The 22171-nt window shown below is 39.5% G+C and overlaps 1 protein-coding gene across 1 annotated transcript; it reads left to right on the top strand.

Moving 5' to 3' along the window:
• The first annotated feature begins 2193 nt into the window (after positions 1-2193).
• USP38 (ubiquitin specific peptidase 38) lies at positions 2194-21555 on the top strand. The gene is made up of 10 exons (XM_071753763.1): positions 2194-2985; positions 3959-4094; positions 9199-9328; positions 9583-9684; positions 12393-12551; positions 13651-13844; positions 14406-14499; positions 15328-15434; positions 16526-17876; positions 21200-21555. The coding sequence occupies exons 1-10, from the start codon at positions 2301-2303 to the stop codon at positions 21359-21361; spliced, it is 3120 nt and encodes a 1039-aa protein (XP_071609864.1). The 5' UTR covers positions 2194-2300; the 3' UTR covers positions 21362-21555.
• The last annotated feature ends 616 nt before the right edge of the window (positions 21556-22171 follow it).

Below are 22171 nucleotides of genomic sequence, written 5' to 3'. Positions count from 1 at the left end.
ACACCCTGACATAACTGAGCACCTCAGCAGCTTCTGACACTTCTAAATTTTCTTTCTCCTTCCATTCTCCATGTGATTTCCTCTCCAGACAGTCTCACTTTAATCCTTTCCATACACATGTCTCTGGAACCTTGATTTCAGTGCTTCCTGTTACTTTCAGAGTTCTGGGTGGGCTCTGGAGTAGACATCTCTCACCTTCTGGCTTCAGAAGATACAATGAACAGTACTAGAAAAAAAAAAATTAAAAAGACAGTTTGTACTTCTTAAGAAAATTAAAACATTCTTAGTACACAAAAGGCATCCATCACCTTCTTCAAGGTTAATTTTCTTAATTGCAAAATCATTTAAAAAAAAAGTTAATTGATGCCTCTGTTCAATACAGAACACTCTACACAGGTGATTTTGCTAACAAAGATATCAGTAACAACACACTCAGACTTTTGTAAAGTTCTCAGAAAGAAAGACCTTGATCAACACAATTTATACCGTACTGTAATGACTCAGCACTTGCAATGTTTTTTTTTATGCACAGTGATTTCTAGAACTGGGCTTTGTACCCATGAGGAACAAACAGAAAACTGGTGCACAAAGGAGTAAAGTTAAAAGCTATCTGAACAGTTTAACTGAACATTTGAAACATTTTATAAACAATGGACTCAATTTTCAAGTTAAATCTGAACTTCTTAGTGTCATGTTTTGCTTTTTGTCACCTGTGTCTTACAGCTGTCCCTGTACAGTTGGTGGGGATTTTTTTATTGCCCTTAGCAGTATCTGTTGCCAACCTAACTCCAGCTCAGATTCTGCACCTGTTACACATCACATATTGCTGGGGATTAATTAGGGATTAATTAAAAGTATTTTCCATACATTCCTGATGCTGAATGACAGGTATTAGTCAACAGCACAGCATGAAGGTGTTTGTATTGGGAAACAGGGAACCAAGAAGATGGCTTTGCCAGCACACCAGTGAGCTGGCCTAAAGGATTTCATTCAACTAAGGAAGTGGAGTTTGGTTTCTGGCTTGCTTACTGGCACTAATGGTTTTAATTAGGTTTTGTAACCTTTCTTGTTACCTAGTCCTCAGGAGATAATAGTGCTTGGAAATTGCAGAATTTTTTTTTTTTTTTTTTTTTTTTTTTTTTTTTTTTTGTCATGATGGAAGCATGTTCTGGTATGAAAATACAAAGCATACAAACGAAATCTGAGCCTTAGAAAACTGGAGCTAAACCAGATGACAATGAGGGATGGGAATTCCCAGCAATACTGGGAACACTCACAGTGTGCATGCATTTGGTGACCATAACTCCGTTATTAATGTTATTATGTTTAACAGCAAAGGCTGCACAGAATGGTTGGGGCTGGCAGGGACCTTGGGGATCACCTCGTTCCAACTCCCCTGCACCTCTCACTGGGCCAGGTCGCTCACGGGCCTCGGCCTTGAACGCTTCCAGGGAGGGGGCAACCTCAGCTCCTTTGGGCAAACTGCTCCGGGCGTTTCTCAGGAAGAGCTCCCGGTTACCCACACGCCGACAGCCAAGAACACCGCTCCCTGGGGAGGCGGGCTGGGCATGAGGCGAGGGGAACGGCACCTCCGCGGGGAACCCGGGTGCCAACTTCAGAGCAGGGGCGGGCGGGACGTTCGGGACGGTGTGAGGCGAAAGGCGGAGAGCCCGGGGTTGTGTGACGGAAAAGGTGGAGAGCCCGGGGTTGTGTGACGGAAAAGGTGGAGAGCCCGGGGTTGTGTGAGGCAAACGGCGGGGTGCCCGAGGAGTATGAGGCGAAAGGTGGAGAGCCCGGGACGATGTGAGGGAAACGGCGGGGAACCCCGCGACTCTGTGAGGCGAAAGGCGGAGACGCTAATGCGGGTGCAACCCTGGGGTCTCCCGGGAAGGGCCCTTCCCGCCGAGGAGGCCCCGCCCACCCCCGCCCCGCCCTCTCTCCCTGGCTCCCCATTGGCCGGCGCCACAGACGGGGCAGGGCGTGCCGCTGCCGGCTGGCGCATGCGCGGTGGCCACCCGGCGCCCCGCCTTCCTGTTGCTGCCGCTGCGCTTCCGGGTCGGCGGCGGAACGCTCGGCCCGGGCCGTTGGGGCTGCGGCGCTGCCTGAGCCGGGGCCGGGGCAGCGGGGCCGCCGCCGCCTCCGCCTCCGCCCGGGCGAGGGGCAGGCGGGAGGGGCTTGGGAGCGGCAGAGCACGGCGGGGCGGGGGGAGGGCCGCGGGTAGGCGGCGGCGGCCTCTTCCTCCTCCTCCGGCGAGGCCTAGGCCGTCCCGCCGCTCGGCCGATGCGCCCGGAGCGGCCGCCATGGACAAGATCCTGGAGGGGCTGGTGAGCTCCTCGCACCCGCTGCCGCTGAAGCGGGTGATCGTGCGGCGGGTGGTGGAGTCGGCCGAGACGCCGCTGAGCCAGGCGCAGTGCCGCGCCATGTTCGCCCTCAGCACCCGGCTGGTGCTGCAGGGCCCCGACCCCTTCCAGCGGCAGGTGGGCCGGCAGGTGCTGGAGGCTTACGGGCGCTACCACCGCGCCGAGTTCGAGGCTTTCTTCAACCGCGGGCTGGTCCTCGGCCTCCTGCAGCGCGGCTACGGCGAGCTGAGCAACCGCGACCCCGCCATCCTCGACTACATCCAGGCGGGCTTGCGCCTCATCATGAGCTGCCCCTCGGTGCTGGAGCTCTTCGAGCTGCTGCAGGTGGAGGCCCTGCGGATCGTGTGCGAGCGGCCGGCCCCGCCGCTCTGCGCCCGCCTCTGCCAGCTGCTGGGTGACTTCCCGCAGTGCCTGCCCCGCGGCAGGAAGCTTTCCCTCGCCTTCTGCCAGCAGCTGGTGCGCAGCATCGCCCACTTCCAGAGCCAGGGAACCCGGGAGGCCGAGCTGCGCCTCTACGTCTCGCAGGTGACGCAGGTCAGCGGGCTGCTGAGGAGCGTCTGGAAGGCAGAGCCCGAGACGCTGCTGCCCTCCCTCCAGGAGCTTTTCGCCGTCATCTCCGCCGCCGGTGAGCTCCGAGGAGCGGGGAAGGGGGGGCAGCTTGGGAGGAGAGCGTTGGGTTTGCCAGAAGGCAGGAAAAGACCTTCCGCTGGCATCGGTCGCCTCGCAGACGTTGTTTTGGAACCGTTGCTTCCTCGCCCTGATGATAAAATGTGGCTGTGTGTTCCTCTCCAGCAAAACCTACTCCTCCACCCCCAAAGAAAAGCTGGAGGGGAAACGGTGATTTATTTAGCTGCAGAGCAGCGTGGTTCTTGGAAACGCTCCTGTTTCAGTGCTTTAAATGATACCCTGGAACAGAGTTTTGGGTGTCCTGTTAGGAGAAACTAAAACTCTTGGAAGCTACTCTTACTCCTTACTGCCTCCAGAGGGATACCTTACATCTTGGAACTGTTTAATCTACAAAGCTGGTGTGCATGTGAGGAATGTATAAAACTTGGGTATTGTAGGAAAAATTCCCTGCCTGGGTGGTGTAGGTGTGATTTTAAATAGGTCTTTTGTCACCTCAGAAACGAGTAAAATTATCTTTGTATTAGCTCACATTAGAAAGTGCCTTTGCTGCTAAGGTACCTGGGAAACTTAACATTATAACATTGTGTTTTGCCAAACTAGAATGCTTGCAGACAGTTGTTGAGATAGGACATGGGAAATATCAGCTGGATGTTGGATCCTTAGGCTGAACATCAAGTGTGATAAGTGATTGGATAGTACTTGGGGAAAAAACCTCACTTCTCAGTTCAAAGTGGGCAGGTTGCCACTTTCTTGCATGGATATTAGGTGAGCAAGAGGAGTTTTGTAATTCATACATTGGAACTTTTCAGGTTTGTTTTGATTTGTGATCATAACACATTAGATGTAGTTTAGACTCATTGCCTCAAAACTTTACAGCTGCAGGGGTGTTATAGGCTAAATTATAAAGTGTATTTGTTTTGTGGGGTTTTCTTTTTAGTTTCTTACATCATGTCATGTTCAACTGTTAACAGATACTTCATTTGAACCTTCTGTTGCTTTGGCAAGTCTTGTGCAGCACATACCACTGCAGATGATTACAGTACTCATCAGGAGCCTCACTACAGATCCAAATGTGAAAGATGCAAGTATGACTCAAGCTCTGTGCAGGTACTGTATAACTTTGTAGAAGGGGAAGAGGTCTCCTTATTCTTGCCTCTATTAGGTTACTTATCACTTAGGTTCCATTAAAAACAAACAAATGACCAACATCTCAAGCCCTCCCCCTTTTTAAGATGATAAGTTATGCTGTTCAGCATGTTATAGCAGTGTATATAACCATCCATGATGCTGTGGATGTTATTGCTATAATTTCCCAGAATGGTTTGTGTTGGAAATTATGTCAGGGATCACCTAGCTCCTCACCCCTGCATGAGCAAGAACACCTCCCACCAGACCAGCTTGCTCACAGCAAGCCCCATCCAACCTGACCTTGAACACTTTCAGGGATGAGACATCCACAACCTCCTGGACAACCTCTGCCAGTCCAGTGTCTGACCAGTCACACAGGGAAGAATTTCTTCCTAATGTTTACCCTGTATCTTGTCACTTCCAGTTTTAAACCATGACTTGTTGCCCACTGCAGGCTGTTGAAAAAAGTCCATCTCCAGTCCATGGTTGCTGTCTTCATTGCTATTGTGGTTTCTTTCTCATTCTTTACCAGGGTGGGTAAAGACAAGAGCTAAATAAAAACTAAATAAGGGAGCTAAAAAACTAAAGAAGAAGGCTAAATAAGAGGAAGCCAGCTGTGCTCCTTCTTATGTTTAGATATAGGGGGGTTGGAACTAGATGATCTTTAAGGTCCCTTCCACCCCTGGCCATTCTATGATTGTCTCCCACCTTATGAGAGATGGAATAAATAGGAAACTTCAGGGAGTTTCATGTCAAGCTGAGAAACAAGGCTTTGTTTTCAGAATATCAACCTTTTTGTTCTTCCCAGGGAACATAATGGTGTTCTCACATGACTGTCATACCTATTGTCTCCTCCTCTAAAGAGAGGCACAGTTAGAAATGAGTTTTACTGCTTAGTTGTGAGGGTTTTTTTGTTTAAATATTTTTGTGATGTATTAATAGGATTCATGAGGGACATCTTCACTCAGGCCTTCAGAGATTTTTTTTTGATTGTCCTTGAATAATGGCAGAATAGCAATGATGTAAAAATAATTGCATATTATGCTTCTTGTCACTGTTCTAGACATGAGTAAATGTTGAGATTAGCAGCACTGTTAGTAGGTTGGGATTCAGATTTCAGTCCTGGTTAATATCTTTAGATATGTAAAGAATAGTGATGCAGAAAGATAGAGGTGAGAGTGATGGTCCTGAAGTTCTTCAAATTTTTTTTAAAGCCTAGGGGAGAAACTGTTATTGAGCAACAAAGGGTAGAAAAATGAGTGCAGCAGTTAAAACAGGAGGCTGTTAGAAATTTGTGTTGGTTAAATAATTTTTTTTTCAACTAAAATTAATGTCTGCTATACTACTTCTAAACTACATTCATCTGAGTATAGTGTAATACATATTCATGTTGTGTGGCACTTCTGTATCTTGGTGAAATACTGAGGTTTTTTTCACATCAAAAACACTCCCTTTATTTACATTAAATTGAGAAGCTGTGCTTGAAATGAAAGCATAATTAATAGAAGCAGCAGCATTAATACTGTAATTTGAGTTAAGGTATTGTTTAGGGACCTGAAATCTGCTTGACTGAACAGATTTTAGCAAAGCTGAGTGCCTATTGTCATATTCAGAGATGGCAAATTTGGAGGGTTTTGTGCATGCTAATTATTTGTAAGTAATGTGCTGGTGATTAATTTCCATGTTAGTGTAATTTTAACATTTATGTTGCATTACCTGCTTCAACACTGTGATCTTTTACCTTCAGTATGGCCTCTCTGCCTCTGCTTAGGGAAATAACCCAGTGCTGAGCTTGGGGTATAACAGGAGCTGTTCTTATCAAACAAGTGCTCTTTCTTAATACTACATGTGGTGGTTTTTTTCATCTTGTTTTCAAAAGGGCAGTGTCATCTTACTTGGCTTGTTCAGTCTTTGAAGTAATACTTGATTTTCAAAGCCTCTAGTTCTGCTCCATGGAGCTTATTATTTAGGTACCACTTGTTATTTCTGTTTGTAGGTGCTCTTGTATCCAACACTGCATCCAGTTTCTTTTTCTACCTCTGGCAAACCTTTGCTGTAATTACTCTGTTCTGACTTAGAGGAGTGATTGTAAGGGGAATAATACAGCTGGAATGTCTGGGCCACAGTGTTAACATCTCATCAGCCTTGCATCATTCCCAGGAGAGGCAGAACTCTGGGCACAAGGTCTCCTGATGAGAGTCAGCAGAGCTTTGGTGGCTGCAAATTAGAGACTTGGTTCACTTCCTAAGGAGAACTCTTATGACACTGCAGAGTCTGTCTAAAGTTGAACACAGATTAGTAAATAATTAGTAATTAGAAGACTAATAAATTGTGTCTCTTTGGAGGGGTGTTACACAGGCTTGTAGAAAAGAAGCTGTTTGTTTATTGGAATTATTGGGCTGTTCCTAGTCAGCTGAGCTGTTCTGGATGGGCTCAGCTGTCTCATGAAACCTTACCTGAAGCATCAGTGAAGAGAAGCAGAAAATTGTTGAATCTCTTCTAGGATAGATGACTAATTAAATGGTCTATTTCAGAGGTCTCAGAGGAAGTTGACTGCCTATATTCAGTATCTTGACAAGTATAATGCTTCTTTATACTTTAGCCCCAGTATCTGTCTTAAGAGACACTGAAAATTTTGCTAAAACTCAAGACATGACCAGGCCCTTTTGCCCTGTTGGTAAAAATGTAAAATACTGTAAAAGATGTTAATTTTTTGGGGGGTGCCTGGTAGTCTAAGGATCTTCTGGGTTTGTTTTGTTGGTGTTTTTGTGGGGTTTGGATTTTATTTTTTTTTTTTCTTTTTGTAATTTGAGGGATTTGTACCTGAGCTGCCAGATTCTTTGTGATGTGGCCAAGAAGATATTTTTGTGAAAGAAATTGGTCTCCAGTTGCACAGATATTTTTTTTCCTCCCCAGGTAGATCAGAAATACTGTCCTTATCAAGTGCATATGGGGGTAGCAGACCTGCTCAGGTGATGTGAGGCAGAAGGTTCTTTTGAATCCTTTAAGGTTCTTTGGTGAAATACAAAAAAAAAAAAAAAATACTGTGTTTTTATTCATGATCCTAATGTCCCATATTAGCAGCTGCCTTTTAATTGAAAACGCAGTCATTGATTGTAACAGAGCAGGAGCCAAGTAAATCCAATGCAGAGAGGATTTAGTAAATAAAATCTCATTTTCACTTACCAGTTATCAGACCAGATGTTTGTTAGGAGAGTCCCAAGCACACCTGCAAGTATGTTCTGTTCCCTCTCACTTGTGTTTCTGCTCTTAAGAGCATTGCCTCTGCTGTTAAGAGCAGAAAGAGATTTTAAGGCTGGGAATTGTGTTTGTATCAATTACCCAGAGGCTGAGGTGTCTCTTGACAACATTACTCATGGTGAAATGATAGCCGTTATGCCATGAGTAACAATGTTGAATAGTTTGGTGTTTAATGAAACTGGAGATGAGACAGGATGGCTTAGCCCATAACCAGAGGAATGGGGTGAAACACAGGGAGCCTCAGCTCCCACCCAGAAGCACTGCTTTTCATTTGGAGTTTGTGAGTCAGGGCATTTGAAAGTGCAGATAGTATAGAGGTAGTAATCAGGTATTCTAAAACAGTGGTTCTAATGTAGGGCTTCACAGAATACTGTTTACTTGTCTAAAAAGTTAATTAAGAAAACTTTAATATATTGTCAATAGGCTTAAATTAATTGCATGGGTGTTTGTGCCACTGCTGAAAAATACCAAGCCTACAAATTGGGGCAGGGGTAAGGTTTGAAGGCAATAGAACTATGAGCCTTGAGGCCTATTTTTAGGTTAAAGTTGATTCTAGGCAGGCAGAAGCAGTTTTCTCTCTTTCAATTACCTGTTTTAGAAAGTATATCAGAAAAAAAAGAAAGTATATCCAAAGTTTATATGTGCTCAGAATAAGCATGTTTTGAATTCAGAATTGGAGGAAATGAGAGCTTTGTGTAAATTCAGAACAACCATGATGATTTTACCATGGTTTTGTATATGAACATGGAAGGAACCCAGTAAACTGTGTGTTTGATTGTTTAAAAGGCAGGCATGATGATTTCTTTTTTTAAAAAAACCTTGGATTGTTACGTGGTCAGATACATAATTATAAGATAGAGTGTGTGTGTACTATACATTTATTTCAGATTATATCTTTTATGTGACTTTTAGGTTGTTTATGGTCACCCAGCATGCTCCCAAGGCATGTCCAGTGTTGCTACAGACCATGATTCTCTTTTTAGTTGAGAATCTGAGGTCTGAAACCCTGATTTCAGTCTGTTTGGAGGTCTTCTGCTCTCCAGGAAGAACATAGGGGCTGATAGTTCTGAATTGATAATTGCTAATTAGGCTTATTTGCAGTGATAATGAACTTATCAGGCTGATTAATTGTAACCTGTTCATTTCTGTGCTAGATTTTAACTTCCTATTAATCTATGTGAGGAGCTTTTCAGAAAAAAGAAGTAATATACTTCCAAATCCCTGTTTTCACTGAATTATAGAGCAGAATCATAGCATTACATACACTGAGTGGAGCTTTTGGAAGTCATCTGGTCAAATCCTGCTCAAATAAGGGCCAGATTCAGTCAGACATTGCTGTTCAGGACCTTATCCACTAAAGTTAAGAGGTTTCTGTGAGGGTGGAGGTGCCTCAGCCTCACTTTATAACTTCTTTCAAAGTCTCATAACCTTCATGGTGAAAATTTCTTCTTTCTGCTTAATTAGTGGGGCCTCATCTGTGTTGATGAAGGGGATTTGCCACAGAATTAAAATCTTAATGTTTATAAACCTAGGCTTCATATTCTTAAGTAACAGTAATTTACTTAATAGTAAATTTTACATGCTTAGGCATTTTGGAGGGTGGGTTGTAGTTACCTTTAATGTATGGGAGAATTATTAATTACAAAGTTAAATGGCTTGAGATAGAATCAAGGTTGTTTTACTACTTACCTAACATTCTTGCATTATAAATCTCTGTTAGTGTGTAACTATGTGGGTAATATATAGAATGTTTTTGTTGAAATGAAAAGTGGTGGTATATTGGTGTTGTTTTTTTGTTTTTTATTTTCCATTAATCTTTCAGAATGATTGACTGGTTGTCCTGGCCTCTGGCTCAGCATGTGGAAACATGGGTGATTGCACTGCTGAAAGGGCTGGCTGCAGTGCAGAAATTTACCATCCTCATTGATGTGACTCTGCTGAAGATTGAATTGGTATGTTGGGAAAGAACATGAAAAATCAAAGGGGGTGGAAAGGAATTAGGAACAGCTATGCCATTGCATAGCTTCTTTTGTATTGCAGCAGATAATATATTTTTATTCTGCAAAGATGATGTAAATCTATCTGGAGCTTTTACATGCATGTAATGATTCTGTCTGTTTCATAATGGTTGTGGATTTGGAGATCTGTTTACATTTACTGAATTTTCACTTTCTAGATTTACTGAACTACATATGGGTTTTTTTAGGTGTTTAATCGACTTTGGTTTCCTCTAGTGAGGCCTGGTGCCCTTGCTGTCCTTTCCCACATGCTACTTAGTTTTCAGCATTCTCCAGAAGCTTTTCATTTGGTAAGTTACTAAATAAATGGTTTTCAGTTCTTTGAAATATCACTGCCATGTGACTTCTAAAGTGGGTGTAAAGTGTAGCAGAACTGATGTGCTTGCAATTCCCTCTTTGTTAAAAGGTTGCAGGATCAGATCTGTGTGGGTTACAGACCACAAGGCTTTGTAGCTTTCAGGTCCCAGCACTTGGATCTGTGGTTCTTCCAGGGATGTAAACAAATTTCTGACAGGAAGATCCAGGCACCACATTCTAACTCTGACCACATACTTCTGGAAATCCACTGCATGTGGTCTGAATTCTCCTGATAAAGTTGGGCTGGAAAGTTGACTTGAAAGCACAACTATTTGGGGAAAACAACCAATTTTCTGCTGTGCATAACCTGGTCACCTTGGATAGCTGCATGGGCACAGGGAGTACTTTGCTTTAAGGCTACACTGTCTGTTTCAGTGTGTATATGGGCAAACAAAGATACTAATTTTAATGGCCACTCTTCAAAATGCAGTTCAGCAATTAAAGTGGTAGATTATAGGGTGTGACAGCTATTCATATGGGTAAAGCAAGGTGCCATCCCTGTTTTCATACTCAGCTTGAAGGTTAAGTGATACGTGGGTCTTTTGGACTTAACCATAGCAATAGCCTCTCATGCTGTTTCACTGAACTGTCCCCAAGGCTGAGAGGCCTGAAGGGATCACAGACCCTGTAATTAGTGTCAGAGTAATTGCCTTATTCCTGTACACTGGTTTTTAATGATAGGAGTATGAAGCTTCTCTCTTTTCTCCCTCTGCTGCCCTAATCTTGGCCTAGAATAGAAATTGGAGTCACAAATGAAGAACCAAGTAGCCTTGAATATGCTGAAAATACAAATGTTTCATAGATTTACTGTATTGTTTTTCTTTTTTTGTTTCTGAGACAAAAGCCATGAGAAAAATATAAAATATGAGAAGACTTATTCTAGAAATAGGAGTTTGTTTTATTAAGGAAAATACCTTCCATAGGCTGCATAGGTCTTCATCTGTGACCATTTTCTCACCATATTAAACAACATTCTGCATTATAATTTTTGACCTACTGCTGTTATTCAGTTTCTTCTAACACTTTATTGCAATTAAGCTACTAGTTTACTTTTTTTATAATAAATAGTCTGCATGTAAAATTGTTAAATGCACTTTTGATAAATATAAATTAGGCTATTTTGTAATGCATTTGACTTAACATTCCCCTAGCACTAATTTGTTTTTCTACAAAAGAAAAGCACTCTGTCTTCTACTTCCGTAGAATTTAGGATGTATATGATGGAATTCTAAAACCTATTGAAAAATAAAATTTTACTTCAACCCCAAGCCAAAAGTGATACTTCTGTATGTATTTAAATTGTAACTTAGAGTATTTTTTATGCAGTAGGCTGTAAGGAAAAATTTGAATCTTATTTTGAGAGAGCAAAGAACCTGTGCTTTCTTCATCTGTGCAAAATTACCCTGCCTCAGATTTCCTTTTTACAGTTTTCATCCTTGGAGCTTCAGTAGTTACTTTCTCGTTGTCATTTACTTACATTTATAAAGTGAAAGGGAATTTTTTTGTTGCAGCATTCACTGTTGACTCTCTAGGAAATCAGATGCTTAATCTTGATGATTTAATTTTTGAACAGTGCATATTGTGCTTACCAGAAGATGAGGGTTTGTTTGAGATGTAAAAAATTTGTATGAGATATTTGAAAAAGTGGCAAATGCACCTAGTTCCTCTTACTCTGGTGTTTTGAAATATATTTTTTCTTGTTATTAATATACTTTCTAAAATGATGATATTCTTATAATTTCTTTTTATTTTATGTCTGTACTACCAGGTGGTTTTTAAGCTAATTTGTGATGAGAAATTTTTCCATCCACTTCTTTCACAGTTAATTCATTATATACTTTGATTACTTGGAAACTGACAGAGGTGTCCAGAATATTTTGATTTACAGTGAAAAGTCCTCGATCTTTGGGACTGCTTGTAAATAACATTCTACTTCATGTTTTAAGACTAATTTTTAAAAAATTAATGGATTTAAAAATTCAGAGCTGCACTTAAGGGGAACAAGCTGGAGTAAACATTTCTGCTGTATACCCAGTTTAAAATAGTAATGAATCTGAATTAATTCTCTAACAGGTTACCCTCTCTGTATTAAGTTTTTTATTTCAGTGAATTACTGTCTTGGTTTGCTGAACCTGACTCTCTCACTAGGTGGAGCAGTGGGCCAGTTTCTGTGCTGTAAACTCAAGTATCATGAATGTGTTCATTGGCTTCAGATACCAAGCACTAGATTCTGTTTAAGGAAAATAGAGAGGTTTGTTTTAAAAACTGCATCTGCAAAATTGAAACAGGATGCTGTACTGTTAGTGGTGGCACTGAAGTGGAATGTTTACTGTTAATATCCTTAATAAAATGAGTACTTTGGACACTTGACAGCTTAAAATCTTAAAATAAATCTTCTAAGTTCATCTGTGAGCTAAGGAGGACATTGAATAATTAATTATGGTGTTTGAAAAATGTTACAAGTAAAGAATAAGGCAAGGTTTTCAGGTTGTTGTTTCTCAAAAACTCCTTTTAGAATAAAAACTGTCATTTGGCATATGTTAAACAGTAAAGTTGTTTGTTAAAAAAAAAAAACAAAACACTGAGAAAATTAAATTGATGCCTGTTTTTGGTTGTTTTGGTTTTTTGTTTTCTCATTCAGATTGTCCCACATGTGGTTGCTTTGGTTCACTCTTTCAAAAAAGATGGATTATCTTCCAGTACAGCCTTTTTGATGCAGTTGTCTGAGTTGATACACTGTATGATTTATCATTACTCAGGATTTCCAGAGCTCTATGAACCCATCCTGGAAGCTCTTAAGGTATAGTAGGAATATTTAGAAGGTGGAATGTTTTTGGTTTATTTTTCCAAATATGAAAGCTATAATTGCATGGGTCTAAACTCTTTATAAAGAGAGGACCACATAATCCAGCATCAATCCTAACTGTGTTTGGAATATGCTAGAAAAATTGTCCTGAGTGTCCATGGTGAGATTATAGCAGTCTTGAAGAAAGCCTGAAATGAGATCCTTCATTAAAAATACAGTCTAGTTTCTTAAACCATGTGCAACTATTAATATACTTTGATGAAGTTTATTCTAGACATTTAATTTCAGCTACAAGTTAAGAGAAAGTGATGCCTCAATTATAAGTTCAAAGCACTGATAGTGTTGAAGAGAAGTGGGTACTGAGGAGTACTTGGTGTGCTGTTAATCTTTGGCTAACTCCAAAACCCTATTATTAAGCACTACATCTTGAAACACCAGTCAGTATCACCTGCTGCTCTGTGTAAAGGATGCTGGGCTGTGCTATTTCACAGCAAAACTTGTATCTGTTAGGTAAATACTTAAGTGCATAATGGACTTTAAAAAAAGGAACAAACGAAACCCCACCCCAAACCAAATAAAATGGGAAAAAAAAAAAGCAAACCAGAAGAGAAAAGAACTACAAAAACCCACTCGTTTATTACTGCCTGATTTTATAGTAGTAGTATTGCAGCTTAATGTTTTGGTACTATAAAAGCCCCTATCAGTTTAGTTCCTAGTGTTCCAGACTATTATTCTTTCTGTCTTTTTGGTTTGACAGAGCAGGAATATATTTTTAGCAAAACTGAGGATGCTTTAGGAGTATATTAAAACTTGAAATTTGATTGAGTTTTTGGTGGCAGAAAGGATTTGGTGAATATGCAGGTCAAAGGTTAGCCACCAGCCCTTTATTCCTGCAATTTGAAAGTTAAGAAAGCTTTGAAAAAGAGGTCTTGGGAGAGGGTGGGAGTTGGAGAGGAAGAGTGTATCTTCTAGGCTATGAGGAATAATGAGACTGTGAAGGAGAATACAAAAGCAAGTGAAGATGTAAGACTGCTGAATGATGTAAGACTGCTGAATAAAAAAAACTTCAGTCTGCTCAATATTTCTCTTCTAGGATATGCCCAAACCCACTGAAGAGAAGATGAAGTTGATTCTCAGTCAGAGTGCCTGGACTTCTCAATCCAGTTTTTTGCCATCTTGTTCATCTAGACTTTCTGGAAAATCTGAAACTGGGAAGACAGGTCTAATTAATCTAGGAAATACCTGCTACATGAACAGTGTTATTCAGGCCCTTTTTATGGCTACAGAGTAAGTTCTTTTTAACAGCTCCTTTCATTGCAAGTTAACTATTGCAGTTATTGACTATTGCTTTCAGACAATATTTATGTGTACTGGGGCCTCTCAGCTTGCTAGGGCTGAGTGGGTTTCTTTGCAAACACTTCTTGATTTCTTCATTAAGTTCCAACTCTGTGTAATGTTAGTCATTAAAAATCCTGATCTTTCTGTACAGTGTCAAGAGACAAGTCCCTTTTTCTTCACTGTCCTTGCACCCTCCAGTATTGTAGAAACTTATGCTGGTGCTTTTTTTATACTCTGGAAGCAATTTAGGAAAAAGTTTGTCTGTAGCACATTGTTACACATTTAAATGTTTAGGGAAATAGGGGTGTTACAGTCTTAGGTGGTACTGTACAGTAGTTTTGCATCTGCACTGGAGCAGAATCCTGGTATTGGAGGGAGGTGTAGCATGTTTTTCTTTGAAATTGAAGTAATTATGTTTGCTGGAATGATAACTTCATTGTTGTTAGAAATACAGCAAAAAACCTAATGTCTGCCTTTTCTTGAGTTTTTTTTTGGTTTTGTTTTTTTCAGTTTTAGGAGACATGTTTTATCACTGAATCTAAATGGGTGTAATTCACTAATGAGAAAATTACAGCATCTCTTTGCATTTTTGGCCCATACACAGGTATGTTAGATTATTTCAGCTATGTTTTTTTTAAAATCTAGCTGTATACACCAAAATTCAGAAACAAACATGATGCCATAGGAGTTCTCTTTTGTGTATTAAAATAGAGTAGATTTTGGGGGGTATGAGTGTGCCCCAAAGTTTCAGACTTATAACATTTTGTGGATGTTGTGGACTTAGAGAAATCTGTATTTCATAAGTGGAACATTTTGTTTCTATAAATGGGCAGTAACAAGTCTTCTTTGAGAAGCCAAAATGGAAAACTCAAAACAAGGCCTGATCTGATATACAAGCTGACTTTATGTAACTCTCAAGGATAAACAGTTACTTTCTGCAGTGATTTTTACACTAAATTTTACTGTAGTTTCAGTTCTAAAGTGAACTCTGTTAAATGTTTGGAATATTTACTCGTGTTAGAAAAATACAGGACATTTGTGTTGTCATGATTAATAACAGTAAACTTGTTGTGAAGTGTACGAGGCTGGATCACCTTAAAAATAAATCTCTACTCACAAAATATTGGTGGTTTTCTGTAGAAATAAATTGTTTTTTTAAGCTTGCCAGCAAGAACAGTAACTGCTGTTATGCATAACATCTGGTTTACACTCCATACACATTTAATATTTGCCTGCAGGATCCACTGGTTTTATGTTTGTATGCCTCCTTCTACCTATGATTAAGTAGTTCAAATGTTTGTGTACCATGTGTTTCATTCAGTTCCTCTAGAATAGTGTAATCCAAAGTTCAGTGGTCAATATCAAAATATTATAACCAATATTTTTAGTAGTTTTTTATGTAACCTTGTCTGTCCCTCTCTTACACAAACAGAGGGAGGCATATGCACCTAGAATTTTCTTTGAGGCTTCCAGACCACCATGGTTCACCCCTCGATCCCAGCAGGATTGCTCAGAATATCTCAGATTCCTGCTAGACAGGTACAGTTCTTGTGGCATTGCTGGGAATTACTCTGGTGTTTTACCAAATAATGTTGAACTCTTAGGAGCAGTCATGTAACAGCTCTGCTGCAGGAGTGGGGACCAGGAATTCTGGACCTCATTCCTGGCTGGTTTTCTGTATGGTTTATGAAACACTTTTCTTCAGGGGTTTAATCTGTGGTAAAGTCTGGACATCATTTTACATCCACATAATTCCAAGCAGATTATAGTATGTGATGTTCCATTTTTACAAAAGTAAAATTGTGTTATGTTAGAGTCATGGTCCCATTTTAAAATTAATGCTGCTGCTGAAAGCAGTTCAGTTGTGCACCTGGAATTTCATGTTGGTGGAGATGGCTAAATGTCATACAGGTCAGATAAGTCATGAAGGGTTGTACATGCATTTATAACTGGTTTAATAAGCAAATTAACTGTGGCAGAGATAAAACAAAAATATGTGACTTTATTAGTAGCCCTCTAATTTTGGCTTGCTGAGATGTGGCTTCAGCACTTACTGTTTTATGACACATTCTGCTTCTGGAGGAGTTTCTCTCAAGAGCAAAATAGTGGTTGGTTTGTTTTTCTTTTTTTTCCTTTTGGATTTCTTGGTTTGTTTTTTTCTTAGTATTGCTTCTGAACTTTCCTGGCTAAGAAATCCTGACCCTTTTTGGAAATAGTCTGGCACTAGGTAAATAGGTACTTGTTCTGTTACAAAATCTGACATACAGAACCATTCAACTGGAGAACTGATTGATTGAGATAATATAATGATAAATAATACAGGTGTTGTTAGGTTTTTTTAATATTTGCCAGTTCTTTCAGTATATTTATTGTGTTCTGTTACATATAACAAAACTGGCATTAAATGCATTTCTGCTTTCTCTCTACTCTGTCTTGGATAGTTCTGACCTGTATGGCTCAGCTTGCTCAGATAAAAAATAACAAATAGCTTTTTTTAATGAAAGGCACTTCTAGCCACTTAACCGTCTATATTCATTAGCATAAATGGGGAAAAAAAGCCTGAAAGGGTGCAGCAGTATTAGTTTGGAAAAATAAAACAGCTGCTTGAACTTATTTTTGCTTTTCTTTAGGCTGCATGAAGAAGAGAGAACCTTGAAAGCATTGTCTTCAGTGAAAACTTCTGAAAGCACAATGAATGAAGACTCCCAGACACAAGAAACTGTCCATAAAGCACAAGTATTTGCTGAAGCATCTTGTTTGAGAAATGAAGAAAGAACTCTGATAGAGAAGATGTTTGGAGGAAAACTGAAGACTACTATATGCTGTTTGAACTGCAGGAGTATGTCTCAGAAGGAAGAAGCTTTCACAGATCTCTCTCTGGCTTTCTGTCCTCCAACTTCCTTGGAGAGTGTTAGCCCAAGATATATGGAAAATTCTGAAGTGAGAGATGACTACATGGTGCAAGCTAATACTTCAGTATCTAGTCCTGCTGAAGAAACACCTTTCAATAATTTGGAAGTAAATAGTGGCTGTGACACAGTAATTGATGAAGGAACCCTAAAAGATTTTACTGCTGAGCCAAACTCTGAGAATACCACAAATTCTGAACTCAACAAAATTCAAGATAGTGGGGATCTTTCTCCCAGGCTAGTAGGTAAAATGCCTCTGTCAGTTACAGACTTGCTAAATTATTTTCTGGCACCTGAAATCCTCAGTGGAGACAATAAGTATTATTGTGAAAAGTGTGCCTCTCTGCAGAATGCTGAGAAAACTATGCAAATCATTGAGGAACCTGAATACCTCATTCTCACTCTTTTGAGATTTTCATATGATCCAAAGTGCCACATAAGGCGCAAAATCTTGGACAATGTGTCCCTGCCTCTTGTTTTGAAACTGCCAGTGAAAAGAGCAGCCTGCCCTCTAGCTATAGTTTCAGGAGATTGTTCTGTTGGTGTTGAGATTTCTGATATTGGAGAAAATCTTGCTAAAAAACTGAAGCCCTCAGGTGCTGATGAAGTGAGCTGCCCACAGCTGGTGCCCTACCTGTTAAGCTCTGTGGTGGTGCATTCTGGTGTGTCTTCTGAAAGTGGACATTATTATTCATATGCTAGAAATGTTACAGGGTCAGAGCCTTCAGGACTCTGCCACCAATCTACAACTCTTTCTTTAGTTGCTCCTCAAGATAAGTTGTTGGCAGAGGAGAATCCTTGTACTGTTGTAGAAAATGAGCTGGACACTGAGATGCCAAGAGAATGGTTTCTGTTCAATGACAGCAGAGTGACATTTACCTCATTTCAGTCAGTCCAGAAAATTACCAGTAGATTTCCAAAAGACACTGCTTATGTTCTGTTTTACAAAAAACAAAATAGTACCTATGGCTTCAACACCAGTTCAGCAAATGGACTCTGGGTAAATGGAGACCCTCCTCTACAGAAAGATCTCATGGATGCAATTACAAAAGATAACAAACTATACTTGCAGGTAAGACAGAAATTGTGGGTGTAAATTGGTGTCTAATATTCACAAGAGACAATGTAAAAAAGAAAGTTAGCTTTTAAACACACTAGTATTTTAATGACACAAAACAGCAATCTCACTTCCATCTTGATGTTACCAGACAGGTTTCATAGTACAGTTGTCACCATGAGGTGGGAAGGGTCAAGGAAAATGTTTTCAATTCTTTTCATTTCCAGTTTTTCGTGGAAATACTCACTTAGGTCATTTAACCATTTGTAATTCTGTGCAGGAGAGGCTTTTTAAACAGTTTGAGTTTTCATGGCTTTTAATTAGTTTCAAGAGTATCTGATTTAGCAGTGTTCTTACTAGTGCTTTTTGACAGTCTTCCAGATCAAAGCTTTTTGTACCAAACATGTAGTTAGCTTAAGTATAAAGCATGCAGATGTTTTCTGCTAGCTTACAGGTGAAAGCAAAGTTATTAGTTTCTTGAAAACCTTTCCTTTACAGTTAAAAAAAAAAAAAATCCTAATACATGGTTTTGGTTTATGTTTTACTTTGTGGTCTTTTACCCACCTTTCATATTAATATATTGGATTCTTCAGCACTGGCTTTCTGTTAATCTCAGATCTCCTTTCCTCAGTGTTAAAGAGGCTGATCAGAAATGCTCAGTTATTCTTTTTATCAATTTAATACTGATATTGTGATTCACAGAATTAGGTTATTTCATTTTTGAGAAAGTGCATTTCATTGTTCTAATGTGGTGTTTTCCGTTGTCCTGAGAAAGGCTTTATTTTTTGGAAGAAACATTTGAAAAAAATCTGTAGCTTTCTGCTTTTGTTTACCATTGCATTCCAGTTTACCACGTTTACTCAAATGTTTCCACTTGGAATAACAAAACCTGCACTACAGGCAGCTCCCACTGCAATTAAAACAGATCACAAATCCTATTGTGGGATCAAGTGTAAAGCAGGGGAGGATACTCTGCATTTTCCTCAGTTCAGAAAACTGAATTGACTATCAAGTTTTACTCTAGCTGATTTAGTATGTGATGAGAAATACAATCAGCCTGAACACATACGGGTTGGTTTGTTTCAGAAACAGGGATGTTTCTTGCAAAAATTCATGTTTTATCCTATGCTAGAAAAATCTAATCTAGATTAATATTAATCAAGTCAATGTTTGTTTTGAAAGCAAAGAAATGTACATATTTAGCACAAAATACTGAACAGGGATAAAGCATCTTAAACTACTAAATAATTTCACTTTTAGCACTGAAGACACAAATAGTATGTGGGTTTTAATACTAGTACTCTGTCAAGAGATTTTAATATTGGTTATGTCACACTCCTCCCTAATTCACTTGTGTGGCACCTTCCATCCATTATAGAAAATCTTTTGTAAGATAAGGACAGATGTTCATCCAATTCTCAGTGCATTAAGTCTGCTTCTGAACAAACTTAGAGTCTGTACCAAATGTACTGCACTTCTTCAGAGCTGTGAGAGCCATCCCTTCCAGAGATGCATCCCTTGCATCCCCCTTGTGAGAGCCACTGTCTGAATCTGGGGGGAAAAAATCTGGGTTGTAAAACTCCAGTGTTCTTTTTGTCTACAATTCTTTGTCTACAATTCTACAGTGTTCTTTTGTCTACAATTTTAAGCTTTTTATTTAATATGGTCTATCTGCAAACCTCTGTTGATGCTTATATTCTTTTACCTAACAAACTGTGCTGCAAAACTCAACTACTGGGGTTCTAAAGGTTTAGAGTTGCCAGAAAACAGTTCTCTAGCAGGCTGCCAGTGGAGGAGGGAGGAAGGAAGGAAGGAAAACCCCACTTTTGGTTTGTTAGCATGCTGCACTAAAACATTTTTTGGAAATACTTTACCAAAAAAAGAAAAATCAGCACAGGTACAGTGTAGGGAGTTTCCCAACTTCATTGGGACACTTTTTTGGTTTTGAGAAGAAATTATGTTCTAAGCTAAACAACATTGCAGTCCAGTTTTTCAACTAATTGGGCTATTTATGCAAGGCCTGCTACTTTAATCCAAGTTTTCTGTTGTTTACTGGTACTACCAGTGAGTTTTTCATATTTCCTTGTTATTTCTCATATTTGTACTTAGTTTTTGATGCCTTTTGTAGTTAGTAGATACATAAGAATCTGCATATTTTATGATACAGTCTTTCAGGATCATGGCCAGTGTATCTGTGTAGACAGTGATCTCTGAGTATCTTTTATATAATTTTGGAAATAAATATGCATTTCAGTCCTTAGTGCAAAATAGCTTCAAACTTGGGTTGTGTTTTTCTAAGAGGGCAGAGTAATTTAAACCCACAGGTACTATTTTTAACACCTGTGAAAGTGCATGGAGATGGCTAAGTTTAGTGCTTTGATGGTAGAGTGTAACACAGTCTGCCAAGTTCTTGGCTCTGCTCCTTGCTTTCACCAGGAGGTGGAGAAGGAGCAATTCACAGGGATCCATGGAATTACTAAAACCCTGTTAAAATTTCCTTCCATTGCCTTTAGGGGGAAGTATGTAAGGGGGAGGGAGGGTGCTCATCCCCTTCTTAGATATCTTAGAAGCCACAGGGTCATTCATCTGGAAAGGCAGCTGGCAAAAGGCTGTGATTTTCCAGGAGCTGGCTAATTCTATGCAACACTTGAGAGTTCCTAAGACTTGCTAATATTGAAAAAAATTAATAATTTTAGTATTATTAGAAATAATACAAAATATTGCCATGCTTTTCATTATTTTTAATAATAACATTTGAAAGTTTAAAAGCTTCACTAAATGGAAACTAAAAAAACTGACCGTCCTTTTGCCTTTTATCCAGGATCCTGTTAATCTATGCAGTTGATGGAGAGGAATAAAGCAGTGTCTTAATTAATGTTATTTGATGGTCTTAATTTTCTATTTGGCAATCAAGAACAAGGGAATCTTAACACTGTTAGGCTGAAGATTCATGTGAAACATCAGAAAATAATATCTTGTTAGCTTTTGAGCAGTCTAATTCTTCAGTAACATCATATGTTGGTCTGAAGTAAGTTTTTGGTCTGAAGTAAGTTTTTGGTCTGAAGTAAGTTTTTGGTCTGAAGTAAGTTTTTGGTCTGAAGTAAGTTTTTGGTCTGAAGTAAGTTATGGATTTAATTATGATTTATATATACTTGCTGATGTTCAGTGAAATTGTACATCATTGGCTCTGGAAATTCAGCTTCAAGTTCAACAAAGCCACTCAGACTCAGGAGTCCAGAAGTTAGTGATGTCACTTTAAGTTTCAGAATTTGGTATAAATAAGATGCTTCTGGGACTTGGGGTTGGTTTATTTTGTGTTAATTGTCTTTTCATTTCAGGAGCAAGAGCTTAGTGCTCGAACACAAGCACTTCAAGCTGCCTCAGCATCCTGCTCCTTCCGACCCAATGGATTTGATGACAATGATCCCCCAGGAAGCTGTGGACCCACAGGTGGAGGAGGAGGGGGGGGGTTCAGTACAGTTGGGAGATTGGTCTTTTGACCAAGAAGACAACCTGCAAGATGCTGGTTCCAAAGCAGCCCAGTGCTGCTGAGGACAGTGAAAATACTGAACTTTGTCAGACATTGTACCAAGTTTTGAGATGATCTTGATGATCTTTGTTCAGAAAGCAAATGTTGGGGGCTTTTTGGTTATGTTTTATTTCAAATAAATAAGTGCATAATGGAACAAAAAAACTACCTCTTAAAAATTCAGTTGCTTTTATAGTAAGATATGCTTGCCCAAAAAGACAGAAAATAGAGATTTTTAAGTAGTTGCTAATGACACTGCATTAAGCTGAACAAACACACCTACATCTGCTTGTTTTCCTCATCCACTGAATGAAGAAACTTCATTTTTAACTCTGATGGTATTGCTTTATGTGGAAATCCTTTCAGATGGGCTAAACTGCATACTTAGTTTCTCATCCCCACCTTATTTTCAAATCCAGTACCTTTATGGATTTACAGAGATAATGCAATTTATAATGAAGGCAATAACTTAAATATGACATGGTACAGGACTTTCCAGATGAAAAATTATTCAATATATTTCCAGTGTAAATGTAAAGAAGAAAAAAAATAATTTATAAATATTTGCTAAGTTGTTTTCCAACTGAATGCATGTTCTGCAGGAACAATGTTTTTAAATAGAAATTGTTAACTTTGTAGCATTTCTAATTGTTTTGAAGTTTTTAAAATCATTTCAGGGACTATATCTCCTGTGTAATGGAAAGGAAGAGATTCTGTATGTGCCTTGCAGTACTGTAACTTAAACTTTCTGAGGCTGCAGAAAAGAGGAAGAGATGTGCTA

Source organism: Heliangelus exortis, chromosome 10 (genome assembly GCF_036169615.1).
Source record: "Heliangelus exortis chromosome 10, bHelExo1.hap1, whole genome shotgun sequence".
In the NCBI taxonomy this organism is placed as follows: domain Eukaryota; kingdom Metazoa; phylum Chordata; class Aves; order Apodiformes; family Trochilidae; genus Heliangelus; species Heliangelus exortis.
The sequence above is the reverse complement of the archived record's forward strand: the minus strand, read 5'-3'. Positions and strand labels throughout refer to the sequence as shown.

Coding starts and splice junctions, on each gene's coding strand:
- USP38 (XM_071753763.1), top strand. CDS start 2,301: ATGGACAAGATCCTGGAGGGGCTGGTGAGCTCCTCGCACCCGCTGCCG. Junction 2,986..3,958: donor CGCCGTCATCTCCGCCGCCG/GTGAGCTCCGAG, acceptor AACTGTTAACAG/ATACTTCATTTGAACCTTCT. Junction 15,435..16,525: donor CTCAGATTCCTGCTAGACAG/GTACAGTTCTTG, acceptor GCTTTTCTTTAG/GCTGCATGAAGAAGAGAGAA.